This window comes from Oryzias latipes, chromosome 13 (assembly GCF_002234675.1).
Source record: "Oryzias latipes chromosome 13, ASM223467v1".
Classification (NCBI taxonomy): Eukaryota; Metazoa; Chordata; class Actinopteri; order Beloniformes; family Adrianichthyidae; genus Oryzias; species Oryzias latipes.
The window spans coordinates 22,455,483-22,475,971 of NC_019871.2; the positions used below are offsets into that span (position 1 = coordinate 22,455,483).

Genomic DNA, 20,489 nt, shown 5'->3' on the forward strand with positions numbered 1-20,489 from the left:
CTGGTTATTGGAAATATATCTAAAAATGTATGTTTTGCTTGCAAAAATAAAATGGTTCATTGACACAACCGTCCTACCCCCATTGTTCTAATAAACAGTCCAATTCTTTTTAGACCATATATTCCTCTTAGAGAAAGACTGGAATTAAACATTTTAAAACAAGTTTGTCTTAAAGATTAAATGTATATTTGTTAAAACAGTCAAATAGATAGTTTCAGTTTTCTTAAATCAAGCAAGTCTGTTTCTCGTAACAAGACCCCTCACTGTTCACAATTAAAAATGCCATGTGTTAAAAGTGTAAAAAAATACTATGTAAAGTAGAAAAAACGAAATAAAGTAACAAAAACATGTTAGGTTTGAAAAAAAAGTAAGATAATTAACTATATAAAGGTAAAAATAGACCAAAATAAAGTAAAAAAAAAGAAGCTTAAAGTATAGTGTAAAGTAAATTAAACCTTAAAAATACTGTGTAAAAACTCTTTTAGAACGCAATAAAATATTCAAGATTTACTGCGTCACAACAAGTCTTCACATCTTACTGAGAAGTTACTAAGGGGTTTATCCAGTCTATTATCCAGTCAGTGTAATGAAATTCTTGAAATCCTTGGTGAAATTTGGTGTTTTTGCTGTACAATCCTGTCTCACCGTCAGGGGCTGCCAAAGACAACAACGCTTGGTGAGCCAAATTATCTAACTGTATGTGATCACAACCCAGATTTTATTTTATTTTTTATTTTTTTAACAAGGCTATAAAAAAGAGGCACACCCTAGGCTGCAGTGGATACGTTCTTTTCAGTTCACTGTAAAAACCATTTTGTGTAAAACTTGGGGGGAAAAAAAGTTGTTTTTTTATTTCTTGATTTGTTTCAAACTAAATTAATTTTGTTTCTCCTAAAAGCAAAGTGCCTTCGATAAAAAATAATAATAAAAAGAATAACAATTTATTATTGCTCCTTGGGAAAAAAAACGGTTTATTTTTAAGTGGCTTCCCGACTCTTATAATAGACAGGTTGTTTCGACCAATCGCAGACCGCTAAAGTAATTCAACAAGGCCGCTACACTGGGAGGACCAATAGGAGTCGAGAGTGGGCGGGGAATAACTGAGGCGCCGCTTGCTGCCGGGGAAACGGGGTGCTGAGGTTTTACACAACTGTGCCGGTGGACTAGAAACTCCCGCCATTTCGACAAGGAATTAACCTCTTGTTTGATTCAGGTTACTTTCGCGTAACACTTGCTGATTCGGAACTCGTATGTTTGGAAAGTCTGATCGTTAAGCAACAAGGTCACTTTTAAAGAACCGAGAAGCTTCTATTTCATAACACTTTACCGTCGTACAGCTACCTCGACTGTTGCCGCGAGTTTGTTTTCGATTCGTGGAGCTGAAAGTTTATAAACTGTCAAGAGGGGTAACTCCGGGTTTATTACATATTAAGACATTGAATTTGAACCAGCAACCCGTCGTGGTGAGGGAAGTCCTATAATGGTGCGATGAGGCCGGAGCTGAGAAGTGCACTGTTATTGTTTTGTAACGAGATAGCAGTCCAGCCTGTTAGCTGATCGGCTAGCTGCTGCACAGTGAGAGCCGGGCCTGCCGGCGGTAACGTGAAAGGCTTCATCGCTCGGAATAGACCCTACGCGCTCTCGGATACATGATAAGGACACATCGGCGAACCCGACATTCGTAAATTGTTGCTGGGAAATACAGTTACACCTCCGGCAACCCTGCCACCTCTGGATTTCCTATGGCACCGCTTTTGGGCCGGAAACCGTACCCACTGGCTAAGCCTTTAGCCGAGGCTCCAGGCCCGGGAGACGAGGTCTACATCATCGAGCACACCAAGGAGGCCTTCAGGAACAAAGAGTATCCTGCTTCACCGTGATGCTGTTTTGGGACAGCCTTAGCGAGCCAGGGGTTATTTCAAAGTAATAGTTTTAATAAATCGTCTGTCCTAAAAGTGACAAATTCGTGCTCTAAGAGACGTTTATGTAGTTAAAGATTTTGACTCACGCTGACTTTTTCCCCCCTAAATGTTTCACCGCATGTAGAGTTAACACTGGGGGACGAGCTAACAGTGGTGCTAAAAGTCACGTTTTAGCTAGTAGTTAACAGTTTATTTAAACCAAAAATTATAGTTAATAGGATGCTACTTGTCGCATTTAATAGTTTTATTCACACACACATAGACTAATCTATAAACATTTGTGAAAATCATGGTTTTGCTTTTAAATTGGATAGCTTTCTGTCATCGATGCTAACGCGGCTGGCATGCTAACGGTAGGTGTCCCATTATGTCACCGCTGCTAGCCGTTGCTGTGAGCACAAACATCTTAAGCTCCTGCTTAGCCTAGTACGCATTAGTTGTAAGTATTTTAAAAAAATATATATATTTTTAGGTTTATTTTGAATCAAGTAGGCCAAGTGCAGTTGTTGTGTAACTGCTTGTTTTGCCTGTTGGGTCATGATTAGACTGTGTATTATTTGGTCCGCTAAAGCTAGCAAGGTTAATCGGACGCTCTGAGTGAACGGAGGCAGATTTTTATTGTCGAAATGTCTTAAAGCTCATTATATTTCGCTTTCGTTTGGGGGAAAATCTCGAAAGTGTTTGATGTTAACAACTAAGGTGTTCAGCGAACCTCACTGGTCTTCTCCTGATAACACCGTGAAGGGGACTTTTGAGCGGCTCCTTTAACTACACCTGACAAAATGTGGTCCCATAGATAGAACAGTTTTTTTTTTAAATGTCACCTTAATCCAATGATATAATGGGATTATGCTGGGTTCTTATGCATTATTCTGAAACTCGTTGAAGCATCTATTCATCCTAAAATCTAACTTTAGATAAAATAAAAAGATAAACTGACGTTTAGGGTGAATTCTGTCAGCAAAGATTCATTGTTTTATGCTTTTGCCTATTAATTTTTTCCTGTTTAACTGGTTAATTAATTAATTTTGTATGTTTATTTCACTCTTCATGTTTGTTTTGCTCTAAAAGTGGAACTGTAAATCCTAATTGCCTTGACCAAGTGTGCACAGAGAGTACGAAGCCCGATTGCAGAAGTATGGCGAGCGCATCTGGACATGCAAGAGCACAGGAAGCCTGCAGCTCACGCACAAGGAGGCGTGGGAGGAGGAGCAAGAAGTCACAGAACTGTTAGTATCAGAACCACCGCCGAAACCTTGGTTTATTGTTTTTCCCCCGGTCTATCAAGTTTGTAAAACAGCCTGTACTTAGATGGAGAAAGTATTTTTTTTTTTAAAAGATGGCTTTGCATTTGACAAAGAAATGTCAAGTCATATTTTTACTCACTCTGGGAATTATCTCTGATAAAAGCATGTCAAAGAAGAGACTTTCCCTGAAAGATCTGGCTTTGTGGCAGTTCAAAAGCCTGCTACACCTCCCTTGACAGATGAGTGAGTCATCACTCGTTTCTGCAATAGTTTGATGGTAGTTCCTGTATCCTGGTATTGAGAAACCGAGGTCTAACTTGTAGCAACCTTTGACTTTATTCCTCCGCTTGGATGTCACTGCAAGCGATGCGCATTCACTTAAAGTAAAAGGTCGTGTCATTTGTTTTTTTGAGTACCGGTAATTTATTTTGTCTGTAATTAGTTAATAAAAATTATCTAATTTTGTTCTCAGATAATTGCTGCCAAAAAGCCTCAGTTTGAGGTGAATAAAAAATGGCTTTCTGAAATCTTTTATGATAACAGACTTCAAACCTTTGCTTTTATGTCACCAGGATTGTTTTTTTTAACTCAAACAATAGAGAAAAAACCAAAACATTCGGTCCAGACTGCTCTAATTTAACACATCAATAAACAGTAGGAACACTTTTCTGAACAATCCCAAAAATCTTCACCACACAACGTCTAATTAATACCACAAGACGCATGTAGACGTTGCTTATTCCACAGTTTATTGCGCCAGCAGGGAAAGACGAGTGATTTTGTGGTTTCCTTGCACCCGTTTGGTGAATTTGATAACTTTGAAGATTGGGATGCAGCAAAAGAGAAGAGGGGAAGAGATGAGAGACGAGGAGGTGACAGCAGAGCAATCAAACAATTTAGACTTTGTTTCTTTAGTTGTGGCATGAGAAAAACAAGCGGGAAGAGATGAACTTTCCCTCTGAAATGCTGCTTTGTTTCACATATAGCGTTCATCATATATACCACTTTCGTCCAATGTGGCAAAGCAAGGTCAGTGCAGGTCTGTGTCTATTACCATGACAACGCATCGCACGGTATATCATAAATTCTGCTTTTTTGTGGAAAAAGGATTTACACCTAAAAAAAAAACAAAACAATAAGAAGAAAGTACTAACTGATATATATTTTTTTGAAAGTGACCATGCTATAAGCAGGATAATGAGGCGTGCATTAGCAAAAAAGAGTGGACTTAGGAGAAACAACTGTCGATGCAATCAGTGTCAATATTGTATTCCTGATAACAAACACGCCTTGACAAGCATTCGTTACATAAGAGATAAAGTTATAGATTAAAAATTAGATTAACGTAATTAAAACATTTATAAAGCTCCAATTTGTCTGTAAATAATGAATGAATCACAATTAACAGCACAGCACAATGCCAAAGCCATTCTGGATTATTAACTTTTACATTTTATCTTGAGATTTCAAACCCACTACTGATTGTTTTCATCTTATTATCTAGTACCACTCTGGATTCAAAAGCAGCAGAACTATTTTTATGTCTTTTTGTAGTAATTCAGAAGTACAGTCTGGTGGAAAAATAATATGGAATCAATCTATTCATCATTTGCTTCATCTTTTCTTTTATCGTGCTCTTTTGTGCAGGCTCCAAGAAGAGTATCCCCAGTGGTTTGAGAAGCCAGTCCTGGAGATGGTCCACCACAACACGGTGTCTTTGGATAAGCTGGTTGAGATGTCGTGGCTGGAGGTCCTCACCAAATACGCAGTGGACGAAGAGTGTGACTTTCTTGTAGGTCTGATTTCTGTTAAATGTGCGATCTCGTCAAAGATGGTCAGCATCCTGTAATGCCGTGAGGTGACTTTCACTGGCCGTTTCCACTTTAGGTGGGGAAGGACAAAAGTTTGCGGGTAAAGGTGGTGAAGATTCACCCGTTGGAAAACCTTGAAGGAGAGCCGGCAGAGAAGAAGCTTGAAGGTGCTTGTGACTCACCGTCCAGCGACAAAGAGAACGCCAGCCAGGAGAACCAGAGGAAAGAGGCGCCGCCACGCGAGGCGGAAAGCAGAAGAGAGAGTCTGAGTAAATGCTAGGATTTGTCATATTTGTGACACTGATCCCGTCTGCATGTGGCTAACAGCAGCTAATGTTTCAGGTGATCGAGCACGACGGTCCCCACGGAAACTTACCACTGCCCTGAAAGAAGAGAAGAAGAAGTGGGTGATGCCAAAGTTCCTGCCTCATAAATACGACGTGAAGCTCATCAATGAGGACAAGGTGTGTGAACCATTATTATTCAGGTTTTAGATGGACAATAGCTTTTGTTGCATTTGTTTATGCCTTAGTCACAAATAGTCTAACCTGGAGGTGGCCCGCACAGAAAATCAAGGTCGGAGACCGCTTGGTCATGCACATTTTTTCTACTGGCGACAATTTATAGTGAACACTTAAGGTGTTCTCTCGGTAAGTGAGAGTGATATAGGTGAAATGTAGGACCATTGTACAGCCCCCCCCCCTCCCCCCCCAAATCCTCTGGACTGCACAAGAAGCCCGTTAGCGCTAATGCTAACACCCTGATTGTTGGACATGAGGAAATTGGACATTCAGAGTGAGAGTGTAGTTTGGGTGGACATCCTGCATGCACTTGTGTATCACATGCAGACCCTGTGTGTGTGGCACTTGTTTGTGGTCATCAAAGTTCACACACCTTCCTAACCGCTAGAGCACGGGGGCCCAAAATTCCATCACAATCAGCGATCGAGTGCGATTGATATGTGGGTAGATTGCTGGCCATCAAAAAGGAATAAACAACGAGAAAGATATATTTAAAGAAAAAAATTGCCTTCCTCAAAGTGGAAGTACATCACTCGATTGACATGCAGAGCGGCCAATCCAACATCCCATGAGGCATATGTCACTGCACATGTGTGTTTAATTACACGGAGCGGCTGATGTGTTCGCTGTGAAGAGCCCCTGCCGGCCTAGCTGCATGCAGAGTCCCTGGCAGAGGACACCTGTTCCACAGGAGAGTTCATTGTCTGAGCTAGCCATTCTGCCACAGGTCGGCAGTCCACTCCGAGGGATCTAAGCCCACCCATGCAGCAATGTCGTCTTGATGCACGTGCTTCTCAAGCCTTGCCTATGGGCCGGGGGAGTCTTTCTTTGTGGCATTTCTTTTTTTGAGACTAAACTCTTCAATTCATTTGAATTGCAGGTGATCTGTGACGTCCCAGCTGACAGCCTCTTTAGAACAGAGCGTCCTCCAACCAAGGAGATCATGCGCTACTTCATCAGGCACAATGCTCTTAGGCTGGGCAAAGGAGAAAGTGCTCCGTGGGTAGTTGAGGATGAGCTTGTGAAAAAGTTCAACCTTCCTAGTAAATTCAGTGACTTTCTCCTCGATCCACACAAGGTAACACAAGTGCTTAACATGTTTATATGCACACGGTGTCATTTAAATCGCATTAAATCTTTGGTTTGCATCTTTCCCTAAAGTTTTTGGCTGAGAATCCCTCCACAAAGCGAAAGAGATTGGGGTCCTCAGAAGGTAAAGCAAGTAAGAAACTGAAGAGCGACGCTTCAGGAGAAGATTCTGGAAATGAGAAGGGGGAGAAGAAAAAGAATAAGAAGGATTCTTTGGGCATGCCACTGAGTCCCACCATCTGGGGCCACATGCAGGTTGGTCGATTGATTTGTTTCTCTTAACCTCATAACTAGGGGTCGTTTGATTTTAAATATCTGGCAGCACATCTTACACTTGTTTAATACATTTTAAAAAACGAACAAATTTAAGAAACAGATTCAGGTTCAATCAATTAAGAATAGTGTTACTATATCAGCTAATAATTAGTTATATGGAGAAAGACTGTAGCTTTAGTATCTTCAGAACTATTGAACACTTTTGATCACGTGATTCATATTTCCATTAGAAATTCTTAGATATTACAAATTCGGAAATCCTTACATGAATATGATAAAGAGTATTCATGGCTAGATCATATCAATGTAATCCTTTATTAGTTGGAGTTTTTTGGGGAGATTCTGGATTTTTTTCTTTCTATTATCACCTTTTCCCGGAGCTTGCACTTTGTACACGGTCCCTTAGCAGCCTCCCTGCTGTCTCTGTGTCAGCACCACGGAGAGAGTCATTCTCATTCAAACGAAACAGAAACCCGTTTTTTTCTGTTAAAAATGTTTGTCTGGGTCATTGTTTGAGTTGAGACAAACCAATAGAGACATTTTCTGTCAGTTTTAGGCATTTAATAAAAGCTGTAAGTCCAGATCTGTCCGGTTCATCACAAAATGTACTGGACAGTTTTTGAGCGCTTCCTGCTCTAACTAGTGCTTTACGGCAATCAAATGTTGTGATATGTTCATGATAAACAGACTTCTACTGATGTATTTATCTGTAAGAACGACTTTGAAATATATAGCCCTGATCAAAAAAGGAATAAAATAAATATCAGATGCCTGATCAGGACTAAGCATTTAATTCAGATCGAGTCTAAATCTTTGTGATCCGGCCCGTTTTCCAATCGCGTGATCGGATTTATACATTCCTACTAACCAACATGGAGGACGTATAATTTAATGCCATGTGTGTGCATCGTGGCTTCTCCTATCTGTGTTTCAGAAAATCAAAATGAACGGTTCCCCACTCAAAGTGAAGAACTCTGGGACGAAAGGGGAAGAAAAAGGCTCGGCTCCCTCCACTCCAAAATCTGGCAAGAAGAGCACGGACAAGAAGGAAGGCAAGAAAAGCGGAAAGAACGGAGATAAGAAACTTCATGTCTCTAAAAAAGAGGGCAAAGCTGGTACTAAGACCCCAAAGATGAAGCAGATGACCCTGCTTCATTTGGCTAAAGGAACGCCGTCAGGGAGTCCCAAGAAGAGAGCCCGTAGTTCCAGCATAGGTACACCCAAACTGGGGAAGCCCCTGCACCCCATGGCTCTGCACCTTCTGCGTTACTATAAGGAAAACAAAGACAAAGAGGACAAGAAGAACTCGCTTTCTTACCTCCTCACCAAAGCTGCAAAGGCCTTGACCCCAGATGACCGCGACCGGCTGCCCGAGGAGCTTAAGGAGCTGGTCCAGAAACGGTGGGAGCTGCTGGAGCAGAAGAAACGATGGGCAGCCATGAGTGAAGAAGAAAAGAAGGAGGAGATCCAAAAGAAACGCGCAGAACTCAAAGAGAAGTTACGCGAAAAGGCCAAGGAGAGACGGGAAAAGGAGATGCTTGTTCGCCGAGAACAGTCTCGAAGATACGAAGACCAGGAGATAGAAGGTGGCAAGACCCTTCCAGCATTTAAGCTGGTGGACATACCTGAAGGGCTGCCCAACACGCTCTTTGGCAGTGTTGCAATGGTTGTGGACTTCCTTCACTGCTATGCTGGCCTGCTGATGCCGAACGACCAGTATCCCATCACAGCTATGGCCCTGATGGAGGCTCTGGCAGGAGATCGGTCGGGCTTCCTCTACTTGAACCGGGTGCTGGTGGTGCTGCTCCAGACGCTGCTGCAGGACGAGCTGGCGGAAGGCTACAGCGAGCTGGACATGCCCCTATCTGAGATCCCCCTAACCATGCACTCTGCGTCAGAGCTGGCTCGGCTGTGCCTGCGCCCGTGCGACGCCCACGGCGAGGAGAGCGCCCAGGGGTCGGAGGACTCGGGAGCCTTGGGGGGCTTTGACGACGTGGTGACAAGCGAGTTCCTAGAGAAGCTCGAAACGTCTGAGGTGTTTGAGCTGAGCCCGGAGGACAAGGTCAACCTGCTGGTGGCGCTGTGCCACCGCATCCTAATGACGTACTCTGTGGAAGACCACGTCGATGCGATGCAGCAACGATCCGCCGAGCTGTGGAAGGAGCGTCTGGCCATGCTTAAGGAGGTCAACGACCGCAAGAAGGAGGAGAAGAAGAAGCGAAAGGAGATGGAGAGCAAAGGTAAGCGTCTGGCTCTGTTTGAAAACAAAAATCTTCTTCCTTTAAACACTGTGGCTCAACTTCACAACGTCTCTATCATTCTTTGGGGTTATTTTCTCCACATGTTCTTAAACGATGTTTTTCTTATCTGCATGCATTAAAGGTGAAAAGAAAAAAGAAGGGAACATCAAAAAAGAGATCAAGAAGGAAGTTAAGGTGGAGCCGGAGGATTTGATCAGCTTAGTGAAGAGCCGGAGACTGATGGCCATGCAGGCCAAGAAAGAAAAAGAGGAGCTGGACCGACAGAACAAAGGTAAATACACGTGTGTGAGTTTCATGTGAGGAGGTGAAATATGGAAAACATGCGACGCACATTTGTTCATTTTGTGAAATCTGCAGCTGCTAAAAGTTGTTTTCCCTCCAGAGCGGATGGAGAAGGAGGCGGAGGAGGAGCGGATGCGTAAGCAGAAGGCTTCAGCAGAGAGGGCCTTTCAGGAAGGGATCACGAAAGCCAGGCTGGTGATGCGGAGGACTCCCCTGGGCACTGACAGAAACCACAACAGGTGGGGTAGTGGACTGAGTCTGAGTGGACTTCTGATCCTCGGCATTTATCATGATGTCCCCAGACGCTCCTAACGGCCCCCCTGTTGTCTCTTTGTAAAGGTACTGGCTCTTCTCTGACGTGGTCCCTGGTTTGTACATCGAGAAAGGGTGGGTGCACGAAAGCATCGACTATAGCTTCACCCCTCCACCTGAGGAGAGGGCAGCAGAGCCAGAGGTGGAGGAAGAGGAGGATGGGGAATCAACCTCTGCTCCTGATTCACAGGGTGTGTGAGAAAGTTATTGTTCTTTTGAAGCAAACGCATTATTAAGCAAAGCCCTATTATCAACAAACCTGTTGAAAGACCATCGTACAAACAAATCCTAGAGAAACCGAGCAATCAGGATTTAATCAAAGATTTAAAGTCTTTGATTTAAGCTCTGAATGTTTTTTACTACTCCAGATGTGTTCTTTAACTGATATTTTAAATATGAGAATGGTTGTATAAATGCTGAGTAAATGTTTGCTGTAGGAGCTGAAAAAGATGACGGAAGCATTGACGGTGCAGTTATGGAAGGTGTCCAGCAGGAGGCTCCACTAGACGTCTGTATTGAAACCACCACCCCCAAGCAGGGACAGAACCTCTGGTAAGAAGATCCTCCAGATGATGCGTTTGTTTGGACTGAACTCCCTCTTCCTCACATTCGGGCTTTCTACCCCTGAGTCCAGGTTCGTCGTCGATAGCCCCGCAGAGCTGGAGGAGCTGGTGGAAAGTCTTCATCCCCAGGGGGTCAGAGAGAGCGCGCTCAAAGCAAAGATCCAAAGCAGGTGAATTAGATGAAGTATCCTTACGAGCATCCGTTCTTACAGCTCGACATACTGAAGACTTTATGATGCAGCATGAGCCAACGCCAGTCAGGCTGTGACTCAGCAGATCTGGTTTGGCCAAAGCAGATTATAAAGCAGAGGGTCTCCTGTTTCAGGTACCAGGACATTTTGCACTCCATCCATTTGACCCGGAAGAGCAAACTGGGCCTGAGGACCTGTGATGGTTACGAGGAGCTGCTGAAATATATGCGCAGTGACATTCAGGAAATCGCCTCCAGACTGCAGAAGGGGGGTCTGGGATACCTGGATAAAAACGCTGATATTGAGGAGGAGGTGAGTCCCCCTGATGCTAAACTTGCCTGCATACGAGAGCTTTTCCTTTTCTTAATTTTTTCTTCATGTTCTTGACAATCCTCGTTTTGTTCATGATAAATCTTCCTGTAGTCCACGTTATTCAAGTAGGGGATGCCTGCTGGCCCCCATGTCCACAATTGACAGATTCTGTGTTTCTAAGGACAGCTGATCTGTCATTGGCAGAGTCCTTGCTGCAGACGTGCTCACTCAGTACTGATCAGGGGGGTCCACAAAGAAACTTTCTTGCAAGTCACTTGAAGGCCTCTTAATATTGACACTTAGCCGAGGAGGGAGGGGCCACAGTTATACCCACCCACAGAGCAGCTGGGACACTTTCTCAGTCAAAATAACCGGTTCAACACCGGCCCGTCGGATTAAAAAAGGCAGATCAGATATACATCAAGATAGCAAATATTGTTGGCAGTAATCTCTGGAGCTCTAGCTGTGCACACTAAACATACGATAACCTTTTTTTTTCACAGCACTTCAAAAAATGCCCAAATAAATGAATATGGCGCACTTTTATTTATTAAGCCACAAAGAAGAAAACAGTCTAAAGGACTAAAAATGACAGGTTTTTGATGTTTGAAGAGATTTTGTTCCAGTAAGAAATATTGTCTGTGTTAAAAAAGCATTTTCATTCATAGTTTTAAATGCCAAATGAATGATAATATCTAGACTGAATCTGTTTAGGTTTAGGTTTGGAACATGTATTGAGATGCACATTGACTCATGTGAGAGGGAAAGATACTCAACACTTCTGCTTACTGGCGTTTTCTGCCTCCAGCATGGCAGCATCCACACGTCAAACGATAAAAATGACGACTGAATTAACTTCACTTGATTTGAGCAAGAATCCAACCTTTTTCTGTGTCCAGAAACACACCGGTCCAGTTGTAAGATACTGTCGATGGTCCGGCTATGAAATTAGAAAAAAAAATTGATGAGAAATATTTCAGATGTTGGATTATTCTTTGTCTGTATCAACCTGTTTCTCTTTTTTGGACTTAATGCAAACACACATTTCAAAATGAATTTTTCTCTCTCTCAAGTCTTGACTCTCTTGTTGTCAGTTTTTACATTTCTGTTTTCATTTCTGCTCACAGCTAAAAGAAATGGACAGCTTGAAAAACTTTGGGGAGTCCATCATCACTCTCCAGGCCTGTGTCATCAAAAAGTTCCTGCAGGGCTTCATGGCCCCGAAGCAGAAGAAGAAGAAAAAGCAAGGCGGAGAGGACAGCAGCAAAGCAGAGGAGGTGGATGAGGAGAAAAGGCTGGCAGAGGAGGCCAGGGTACGGAATCCAGCTAACAAACCCGCCTCTTTCTTATAAGAGTGGACGTCTAGCTACAGTCGGTAAATGTCGAGCGCTTTGAGGCCGTCCCTTGAGCTGAGTGTGGCTGGACTCGTTTCCTAGGTGGCTACGGCGGTGGAGAAGTGGAAGACGGCCATCAGGGAGGCGCAGACCTTTTCCCGCATGCACGTGCTGCTGGGAATGCTGGACGCCTGCATAAAGTGGGACATGTCTGCGGAAAACGCTCGCTGCAAAGTGTGTCGCAGGAAAGGTAAGGAGACACTTTGACGTCTGTACGAACATCTGAGGGAAAAAAAGTTCATCTTTTTAAGTTTCAGCTGAGGAATGACAGAACTCCCAAAACACCCTTTAGAGTCTGTGAAGGCTGGAGACATAGCAGCTCCTGAGCGGCAAAAGGAAGGTTTTTGTCCAGTCCTTGTGACTCAACTTCAAGACAGCGCCCTTAAAAAAGATTGTGTTTGTTATAAAAGACATTTTCAATATTTCTGTGGAACTTTTTCTCTGCAAATGATTCCCAATTGTACTGTTTGAAAGGTGAAGTCAGATTTGTGTGAGCAGAGGTCCATCACCCCACGTTTCTCCTGTCCAGTGCTCAGGCTGAACGCTGCGCTGAAGTTGAGGGAGACCAGATCCAGACAGGGCAGCAGGAAGCACAGAGCAGATCAGACTAGTTGTGTCAGGCAGGTCTACGTTCAGAGGCGAGCGCTGCGGCGGCCCACAGGTGAACCAGATCTGACGCAAGCTTGAGGTTCTATCTGAGAATGATGATGAGGATGTGTGAAACGTGAGGATCAGGTAAAACCTGCTGTAAAGCATCAGACCCTCCAGGATTCTGCTGCCATTATAGGATTCTTCAGTTTGACTGTTTTTCTAGAAAGATGCTAAAACAAGATCTGCTATTTTTCAATAATAAGTTTGAAAGTTTGATAAAGGCTGCAGGAGGACGCACACATTTAACTCCTAGTTTATGGAAGTGCACTTTATGTAATCCTCAAGAAGTGAGCCAGATTGATGGAATTCTTATTAAATTGAGGAATTTATCTCAAATTAAAACTAAAGTTATTCATGTTGAAGCATCTCTAAAACTCAAACAATTATATTAAAGCAGCAGTGATTGGTAAATCCATATGCACTGTATATTAACACACATGTAAAGTTAGACATGCTGTGAAGTCACACACGGTTGAAAATTGCACACGCGCAAAATGTACACATATGGTAAATTTAAACTCCCTGTTGGTACATTTTCATGTGCAGTTGTTAAATCCACATGTATTGTTTTAAATTCACGTACAAAATTGATAAATTCACACGTATGATTAGTAAACGTACGTGTGCGGTTGGTAAATTCATATGCATGATAAGTTCTTGTTTATTAGCGTCTTTAGTTAATCCTCTAAATTATTAGGAAAACAAAATAGTTCTTCTCCACACAAACTGTCTTATCAGAACCTTCAGCTGTGCTTTTTGGCCTCATTTAGAGACGTTATCCCTCTCAATAAGTGTGGATGTTGAAATTGCCATATGGCGTCACGTCTGATCGGTTAGACTGACGTAAATGGTGGAACTTGTTCAAACAGGTGCGGGGACTGAATTGTGTTACTCTGCCCTAACGGTTGTCTTGATCTCTTCAAGGCGACGATGAGAAGCTGATCCTCTGTGATGAGTGCAACAAGGCCTTCCATCTGTTCTGCCTGCGACCGGCCCTCTACCGCATCCCCACTGGGGAGTGGCTCTGTCCTGCCTGCCAGCCCACTGTTGCCAGACGAGGCTCACGCTTAAGGTAACCCCGCCCTCCATGTCACGTCCTCTGCTCATTGTACCTTTAAAACTATAATGGGGAAGAAGCCGCTGTGGAGCTGTGTCTGTTTTGGAAAAACGGAAACCAAATCCACGTTCTACAGCAACGTTACCTCGGGTCTAAACAAACTGGCTTTGAAAACGTTTGCTACGATTAATCTAAATATTAGAAAAGGACATTTACAGGTTATTTCCAAGAGCAAGTAATTCTCTAAGGTTCCAGCGTGCAGATGTTTAGAACTGCTTTCTGGGAATTTAAAAGCGCGTGTACTTAGGGTTTATCTGCATGTTTCTTCCTCTGTTTTTAATGAAGGCAACAAAGCTAAACTATCCTCCCTACATAAAAACCCTGGGAAGTTTTTGGATGTTTTAAAACAAGCATCCACGCGATTGTCGGCATTTTTTTAATGGCAAAAAGCTCTGAAACAACAAGATCAAATTCATTATTCAACAAAATGAGGAAACAGCTCCTTTAAGAACTACTGAACCCGATAAGATCAGGAAGAGTCAAGTGTCGGTTTGTACTCTTGTTTATGCCTTTTCTAAGTCCAGGGGTTTATTGGTTTAGTGTAACACTTTTTTGTTTCCTCCTGATTCACAAGAATTTGAATTAAAAAAAATGTTCAGAAATGCAATTTTAAGGATTAATTTTCTTTATCAAAGTCCTCCATCATCAAAAAAAATCCCACAAGAACATGTTAAAATCCCCAGAAACATTATTTTCATTGGAGTTGGTCTTTAAAAGTCTCCCAAAGGTGAGAAGAGAGCTTAGCAGAAGGCCATTCTCCAGGACTCATGGTTCACATGGTGATTTGAAGGCTGTCTGCATCTGCCCTGCATCGGCAGGCACACCTGTCCAGCACCACACCTGTCCAGCACCACACCTGTCCAGCACCACACCTGTCCAGCACCACACCTGTCCAGCACCACACCTGTCCAGCACCACACCTGTCCAGCACCACACCCCAAGTCCATCAACACACAGAGACACACACAAAACAGCGAGGTTCCACTCTGACAAAGGAATAAAGCACACACAACACAGAAGGAAAAGGAAACCAATGCAGCCACAGCCGTAAAGTCCTGGTCCTGGTCCTGGTCCTGGTCCTGGTCCTGGTCCTGGTCCTGGTCCTGGTCCTGGTCCTCAGGATCAAACACACCGCCTGTATTCCAGATCTCCCAGCACTTCTTGCTGCCGATTACCTGGATCAAGTGTGTTTAGTCCGTTGGAATAAGTAGCAGTAGAACCTTTATTTATCCAGGTCCACATGTTTAGAATCCAGTTTTCACTCGCAAACAGGACCTTTCCAAGAGGCTTGTAGAGATATAAAAACATAAATCACAATCACAGACCAGCTATACAGCACAGCCAGCAGGGGGGGAATGTGTTTGCTTAATATTTGTTTTCGTTTTTGATTCATTTTGATTCACTCTGCATGTTTCACTTTGGTGATCTGTGCTGTTTAAATAAAGTTTACTTTGACTCTTCTGTTTAGAAACTACAATGAAGACTCCGATGAAGAAGAGAACGAGGAGGAGTCTGAAGAGGAGGACTCTGAGGACGAGGAGGATGAAGAGGAAGACAATTACTACAAAGCCATGGGCCACAGCTGTGAGTATGAAGATGTTTTTTGACAGGTCATTCTGATATTCATTCTAAAATCTGACAAGAGGACTGAACCGAGCAGATCTGGTAACACCAACTCATCAGAGACAGAAATCACTTGGAATCTGGACATAAACATGCTGATTGAAAAATATTGTATTTATTTCAAAACAGAACTTTTTTTTAATGTTTTTATATATAGACTGTGGCTTTTCTTCTCATTTTAGTGCCAGTTGCAGCAACACGTTGATGTCCATCAGGGAAAAAAGCAAATTTGGAGAAATGCTGCATTCATGTGGTGTTGGAATGTTTGGAAAAGTGACCGTCCAACACAGAAAACACTCATTAACGTTAACAAAAAAAAAAAGAACCACACCTTTCAACACCACATGAACGCAAAATAACTTTCTGCACTTGAACACAATGTAGTGCACTATTTCTAGAGAAACAGCAGAATATCAGGGAAAATAAAGCTGTAATAAGGATCATCCATGTAATTTATCTCAGTTTGGTGGGCCAGATTAAGTAGTTAAACGTGGTTTGATTTAGAGCACGGAGATCAACCTGATGGTGCATTTGAAGTCCGTCTGTCCAGAACTGCGGTGTCTCTCTGAACAAGGTTTGTTTGGTTTGGGACTGGGAGGAATGCTAACAGCGAGTTCCAGCCTGGCTCCTCATTCTGCCTCCATTGTCTGCTTGTCGTGGTTTAACAACAGTCCCAGCTGAACGTTGCTTTGAAGCTGGAGCGTCTCCCTCTGGCTTCACTCAGAGTATGTGGCAGGATGATCCTCTGTGCTGCATCACACGAGTGCTGTCAGGATGCTGGTCCATACTCTGTATTCTAGACACGCCCACTTCTTGTTTGTACATGTCAAATCAAGGCAGTTCTTTTGTTTTTGTGGTTGCAGTAAGACCAAGGAAAAAAAACAAGCAGTCATCATCTCGCCAAAAAAGCTCTAAAAGCAAATCCAAGAAGCAGAGCTCCTCCAGCAGTCAGAGCAGCAAGCCAAGGACGGTCCCCAGCAGCCCGGCGGACATCGACGAGCTGGTACAGAAACCGAGACGCAGGCCCAGAACCCTTAGCGGCATCCGTCCCTCCTTCATCCACACTCATGACGTCTGTGTCTGCAGGTGCGACAGACCTCCCAGACTGGGCCGAGGAGGCAGGCGCTGGAGCTGGAGAAGTGTGAGGAAATCCTCAAAAAGTTGATGAAGTTCCGTTACAGCTGGCCTTTCAGGTGAGCAAATCAAGCCACCCCCGTGAGAGCAAACACCCACACCCTTTCTCCAGACCAGGTAAACATCTCGTTTTATGATTTATGTGACCAGACTGTAAATGTTCTGCTTTCAGGGAGCCGGTTTCCCCCGATGAGGCCGAGGACTACCTGGACATCATCTCCCAGCCCATGGACTTCCAGACCATGCTGGGGAAGTTCGGCCAGGGCTCGTACCGCCACGGGCAGGACTTCCTGGAGGACCTGAAGCTGGTCTTTTCCAACGCCGAGGAGTACAACCAGCAGGGCAGCACTGTGCTCTCCTGCATGGTCAAGACGGAGCAAGCCTTCACCGAGCTGCTCCAAAAGCTGCTGCCTGGGCTCGGCTACCTTCGCCGACGTTCCCGCAAACGCGCCAGCCGACCCGCTGCTTCATCGGAGGAGGAGGAGGAGGAAGACGAGGAGGACGATGAAGCGCAGGAGGAGGAGCCAAAGAAGCAAATGCAGAACGGGAAGTCCAAGAAGAAGAAAGCCAGCAGAAGTCGGAGGCAAAAGGTGGAGGAAAGTGAAAGCGAGGAGGAAGACGAGGACGACAGCAGAAGGAGAAGTAAACGGGCGACTGCCACCTCCAGCAGGAAGAACTACAGGGAGCAGGATAGTGACGGCGAGCAGGAAACGCGAAGGGCCCGCCAGCAGGGGGGCCGCGGCGACCTCGCCAGCAGCGACGAAGAGCAGTCCAGCCGGCCGCGACATTCCAAGAGACAAAAACGTTCCTGAAATCCAGGGTGCTGACCCGGCTCCGACTATCCTCCACCTCCTCCGCCAGCAGGACTCCATCCTCACAGGGAATTTTTCTGAACTTTAGTTCATTTTTGGAAGAAAAAAAAACGGATTTATATTTGTAAAATGTTTAATACTGGTGATCGTTTCTTATTTCCCCACCATCACATTTGTAAAAGTGAGTGGCTCCCATAGCTCTTATCCCCACCTGGTAGTGCAGCATCACCAGGAGCATCACTTCTCCTTTTTCACCTCCTTCCTGCTTCACAGCAGTGCTACTAATTTCCAGACCAGACTTTTTTCTAATGTGAGTAAACGTGTTGAAACGACGTCAGCGATTTTAAACGTCAGCTCTTAGTGTCAAGATCTTTCAGGAAACTCGCCTGTGGCTCCTAGAGCTGTGCAGCCTTTCCTGCTCTGCAGTGCCCTGTCACTATAAAACACCCCAGTACCTCAACCGATCCATCCGTCTGTTTGCACTCCTCTGCTGTGAAGTGCACCCAATACGCCAGCAACTGCAGGACCACACTTTAATATGATGTGCATACAAACTTTGTAAACAGTGTTGGAATCAGCCAGCGTGATGTTTGTTTAAAAAAAAAAGGGCATTTTGGGGGGAATATTTGATATTTTTGCACATATTGTTTGGTATTGTAAAGTTGTGACTTGTTTGTGGATCTTGAATCACATCCGGCTGATAGCAGACGGCTCTCCCGGTCAGCACAAACGTTTCCAGCTCAAACATCACCCCCTACGTTTTCACGCCAAACCACGCAACTCCTTGGAGGGATTTGCAAGTGGTCCGCTCCGGTCACCAGGTGGCGCCCTAGCGTTGCACTTTGAGTGGCCTGGTCCTGGCACTTCCAGATCCTCAGTCTGCTCTGACAGGCGTTTTTTCAGGAGTGTTTGGCTCTGACGCTCAGCTTGGTAGCAACCCCCCCCTTCCCCACTAAATAAAAAACAAGAAAAGTTGAGTAAACATAGTTTTTTTTCCAGCGGTGTGTGTGTATATGTACATATATTTGTGTATACTGATCCGACCCCTGTCTGGACTGTGCCGTGCTCCAATGTGTTTCATTCGTGCCGTTCTCATCCAGAACCCTTGGTTCTGCCCGGCCGCTGGTGTTTTTAAATTCTGACGCGCTACACTTACGTTGTTGATCCACAAATCCCCCGTTCAATCATTTCTGTTAAACATAGCTGAGGTGACTGCCCTTCTCCGAGTGAGATCCCACTGTAAATGCTTTCTTTGTTCTGGGAGGAACTGCAAAATTCTTTTACACTTCTTTTTTATATATATATTTATAGTCTAAAGCTGGGTTTGGGTTGGATGGAGGATTCACATGTAAAAACTTTCAAATAAAGACTACAGATTCAAAGCAAGCCTCTCTGTTTTATTGCAGAAAAATGTCGGTGGAAAAACTGGAAAAACCCACAAACGACACAGTTAAAAAAGTCCTAAATTAAAGATATGTCATGTCTACGGCTGGGTTGATCAAATCGATTTATGGATCCAAGCTTTCTAAATCAGTAATGATCCATAAAAGTAGAAATCGGTCTTTTATGCCTTTCCTTTTCCGACAACCCAACGCAGTAAACCAAAGTCTGCTACCTTGATGCAAACATATAATGGAATTTCCCATAGGACGGCTGATGCTAACCTAAACAGTTATGGCCAAATGTTTTGACACAAATATTAGTTTTCACATAGTTTGCTGCTAAACTGCTTTTAGATCTTTGTTTCTGTTATGAACTGAGATATAATTACAAGCGCTTCATACGTTTCAAAGGCTTTTATCAACAATTACATGACATTTATGCAAAGAATCAGTATTTGCAGTGTTGGCCCTTGTTTTTCAGGACCTCTGCAATTCAACTGGCCATGAACGTCTGGGCCAAATCCTGACTGATAGCAACCCATTCTTTCACAATGACTTCTTGGAGTTTGTCAGTATGAGTGGGTTTTTGTTTGTCCACTTGCCTCTTGAGGATTGACCAGAATGGGATAAATATCTGGGGAGTTTCCAGGACATGGACCCAAAATTTCAATTTTGGTTCCCGAGTCACTTAGTTATCACTTTTGCCTTATGGCACGGTGCTCCATCGTGCTGGAAAAGGCATTGTTTGTCACCAAACTGTTGTTGGAAGAAATTGCTGTTGGGTGTTTCGGTACCATGCAAATTCATAGCTGTGTTTTTGGACATCCCTTGGATGAGATGCATCCCCACACATGAATGGTCTCAGGAGGCTTTATTGTTGGCATAACACAGGACGGATGGTAGCTTTCACCCTTTCTTCTCTGGACAAGCTTTTTTCCAGATGCCCCAAACAATCGGAAGGAGACTCTTAACAAGAACTGAACATTTTTCCTTAACCCTTGTGCTATCCTTGGCACTTTAACGTTGGGAGTTGGATCATCTAGACCCACTAGACAGTGCGCTGAACCTTTTTTTCCAATGATTTGTGATCTTTACTGGTGTCCATGGATTACATGAAATCTTTCCACCTTTGTCATAGTAGGGAGAACACGTCAATGTAAGGGGGGGGGTCATCTAAGATAGCACAAGGGTTACAGTTCTTGATGATCTTATAAATTGTTGACTTAGATGGAATCTTGGTAACCACAATATTCTTGCCTGTGAAGCCATTTTTATGCAACACAATGATGTCTGCACATGTTTCTTTGCAGGTCACCATAGTTAACAAGGGAAGAACAATGATTTCAAGCATCACCCTCATTTTAACACGTCAAGTCGGCCATTCTAACCCAATCAGCGCGACATAATGATCTCCAGCCTTGTGCACGTCAACATTCTCACCTGAGTTGACAAGACGATTCCTGAAATGATCTCAGCAGGTCCTTCAATGACAGCAATGAAATGCAGAGGAAGGTTTTTTTTTTCGGGATTCTAAAGAATTGAAAATATCACAAAAGGAATTGATCCAGGCTCTTTCATCCACACTGATC

The 20,489-nt window shown here is 43.8% G+C and overlaps 1 protein-coding gene across 2 annotated transcripts; it reads left to right on the forward strand.

Annotated features, from left to right (window-relative positions):
- Positions 1–1,100: 1,100 nt before the first annotated feature.
- Positions 1,101–18,904, forward strand: baz1b (bromodomain adjacent to zinc finger domain 1B). Of its 2 annotated transcripts, XM_020708399.1 has the most exons (22): positions 1,101–1,861; positions 3,035–3,151; positions 4,817–4,961; positions 5,057–5,249; positions 5,323–5,444; positions 6,382–6,579; positions 6,663–6,845; positions 7,801–9,106; positions 9,249–9,398; positions 9,510–9,648; positions 9,749–9,912; positions 10,159–10,273; positions 10,356–10,454; positions 10,610–10,787; positions 11,915–12,100; positions 12,224–12,371; positions 12,711–12,842; positions 13,757–13,904; positions 15,418–15,533; positions 16,436–16,575; positions 16,659–16,765; positions 16,879–18,904. In XM_020708399.1, the coding sequence occupies exons 1-22, from the start codon at positions 1,743–1,745 to the stop codon at positions 17,516–17,518; spliced, it is 4,845 nt and encodes a 1,614-aa protein (XP_020564058.1). In that variant the 5' UTR covers positions 1,101–1,742; the 3' UTR covers positions 17,519–18,904. The 2 variants fall into 2 exon arrangements, with proteins under 2 accessions (XP_020564058.1, XP_011481101.1); XM_011482799.2 differs by lacking the exon at positions 12,711–12,842.
- Positions 18,905–20,489: the final 1,585 nt, after the last annotated feature.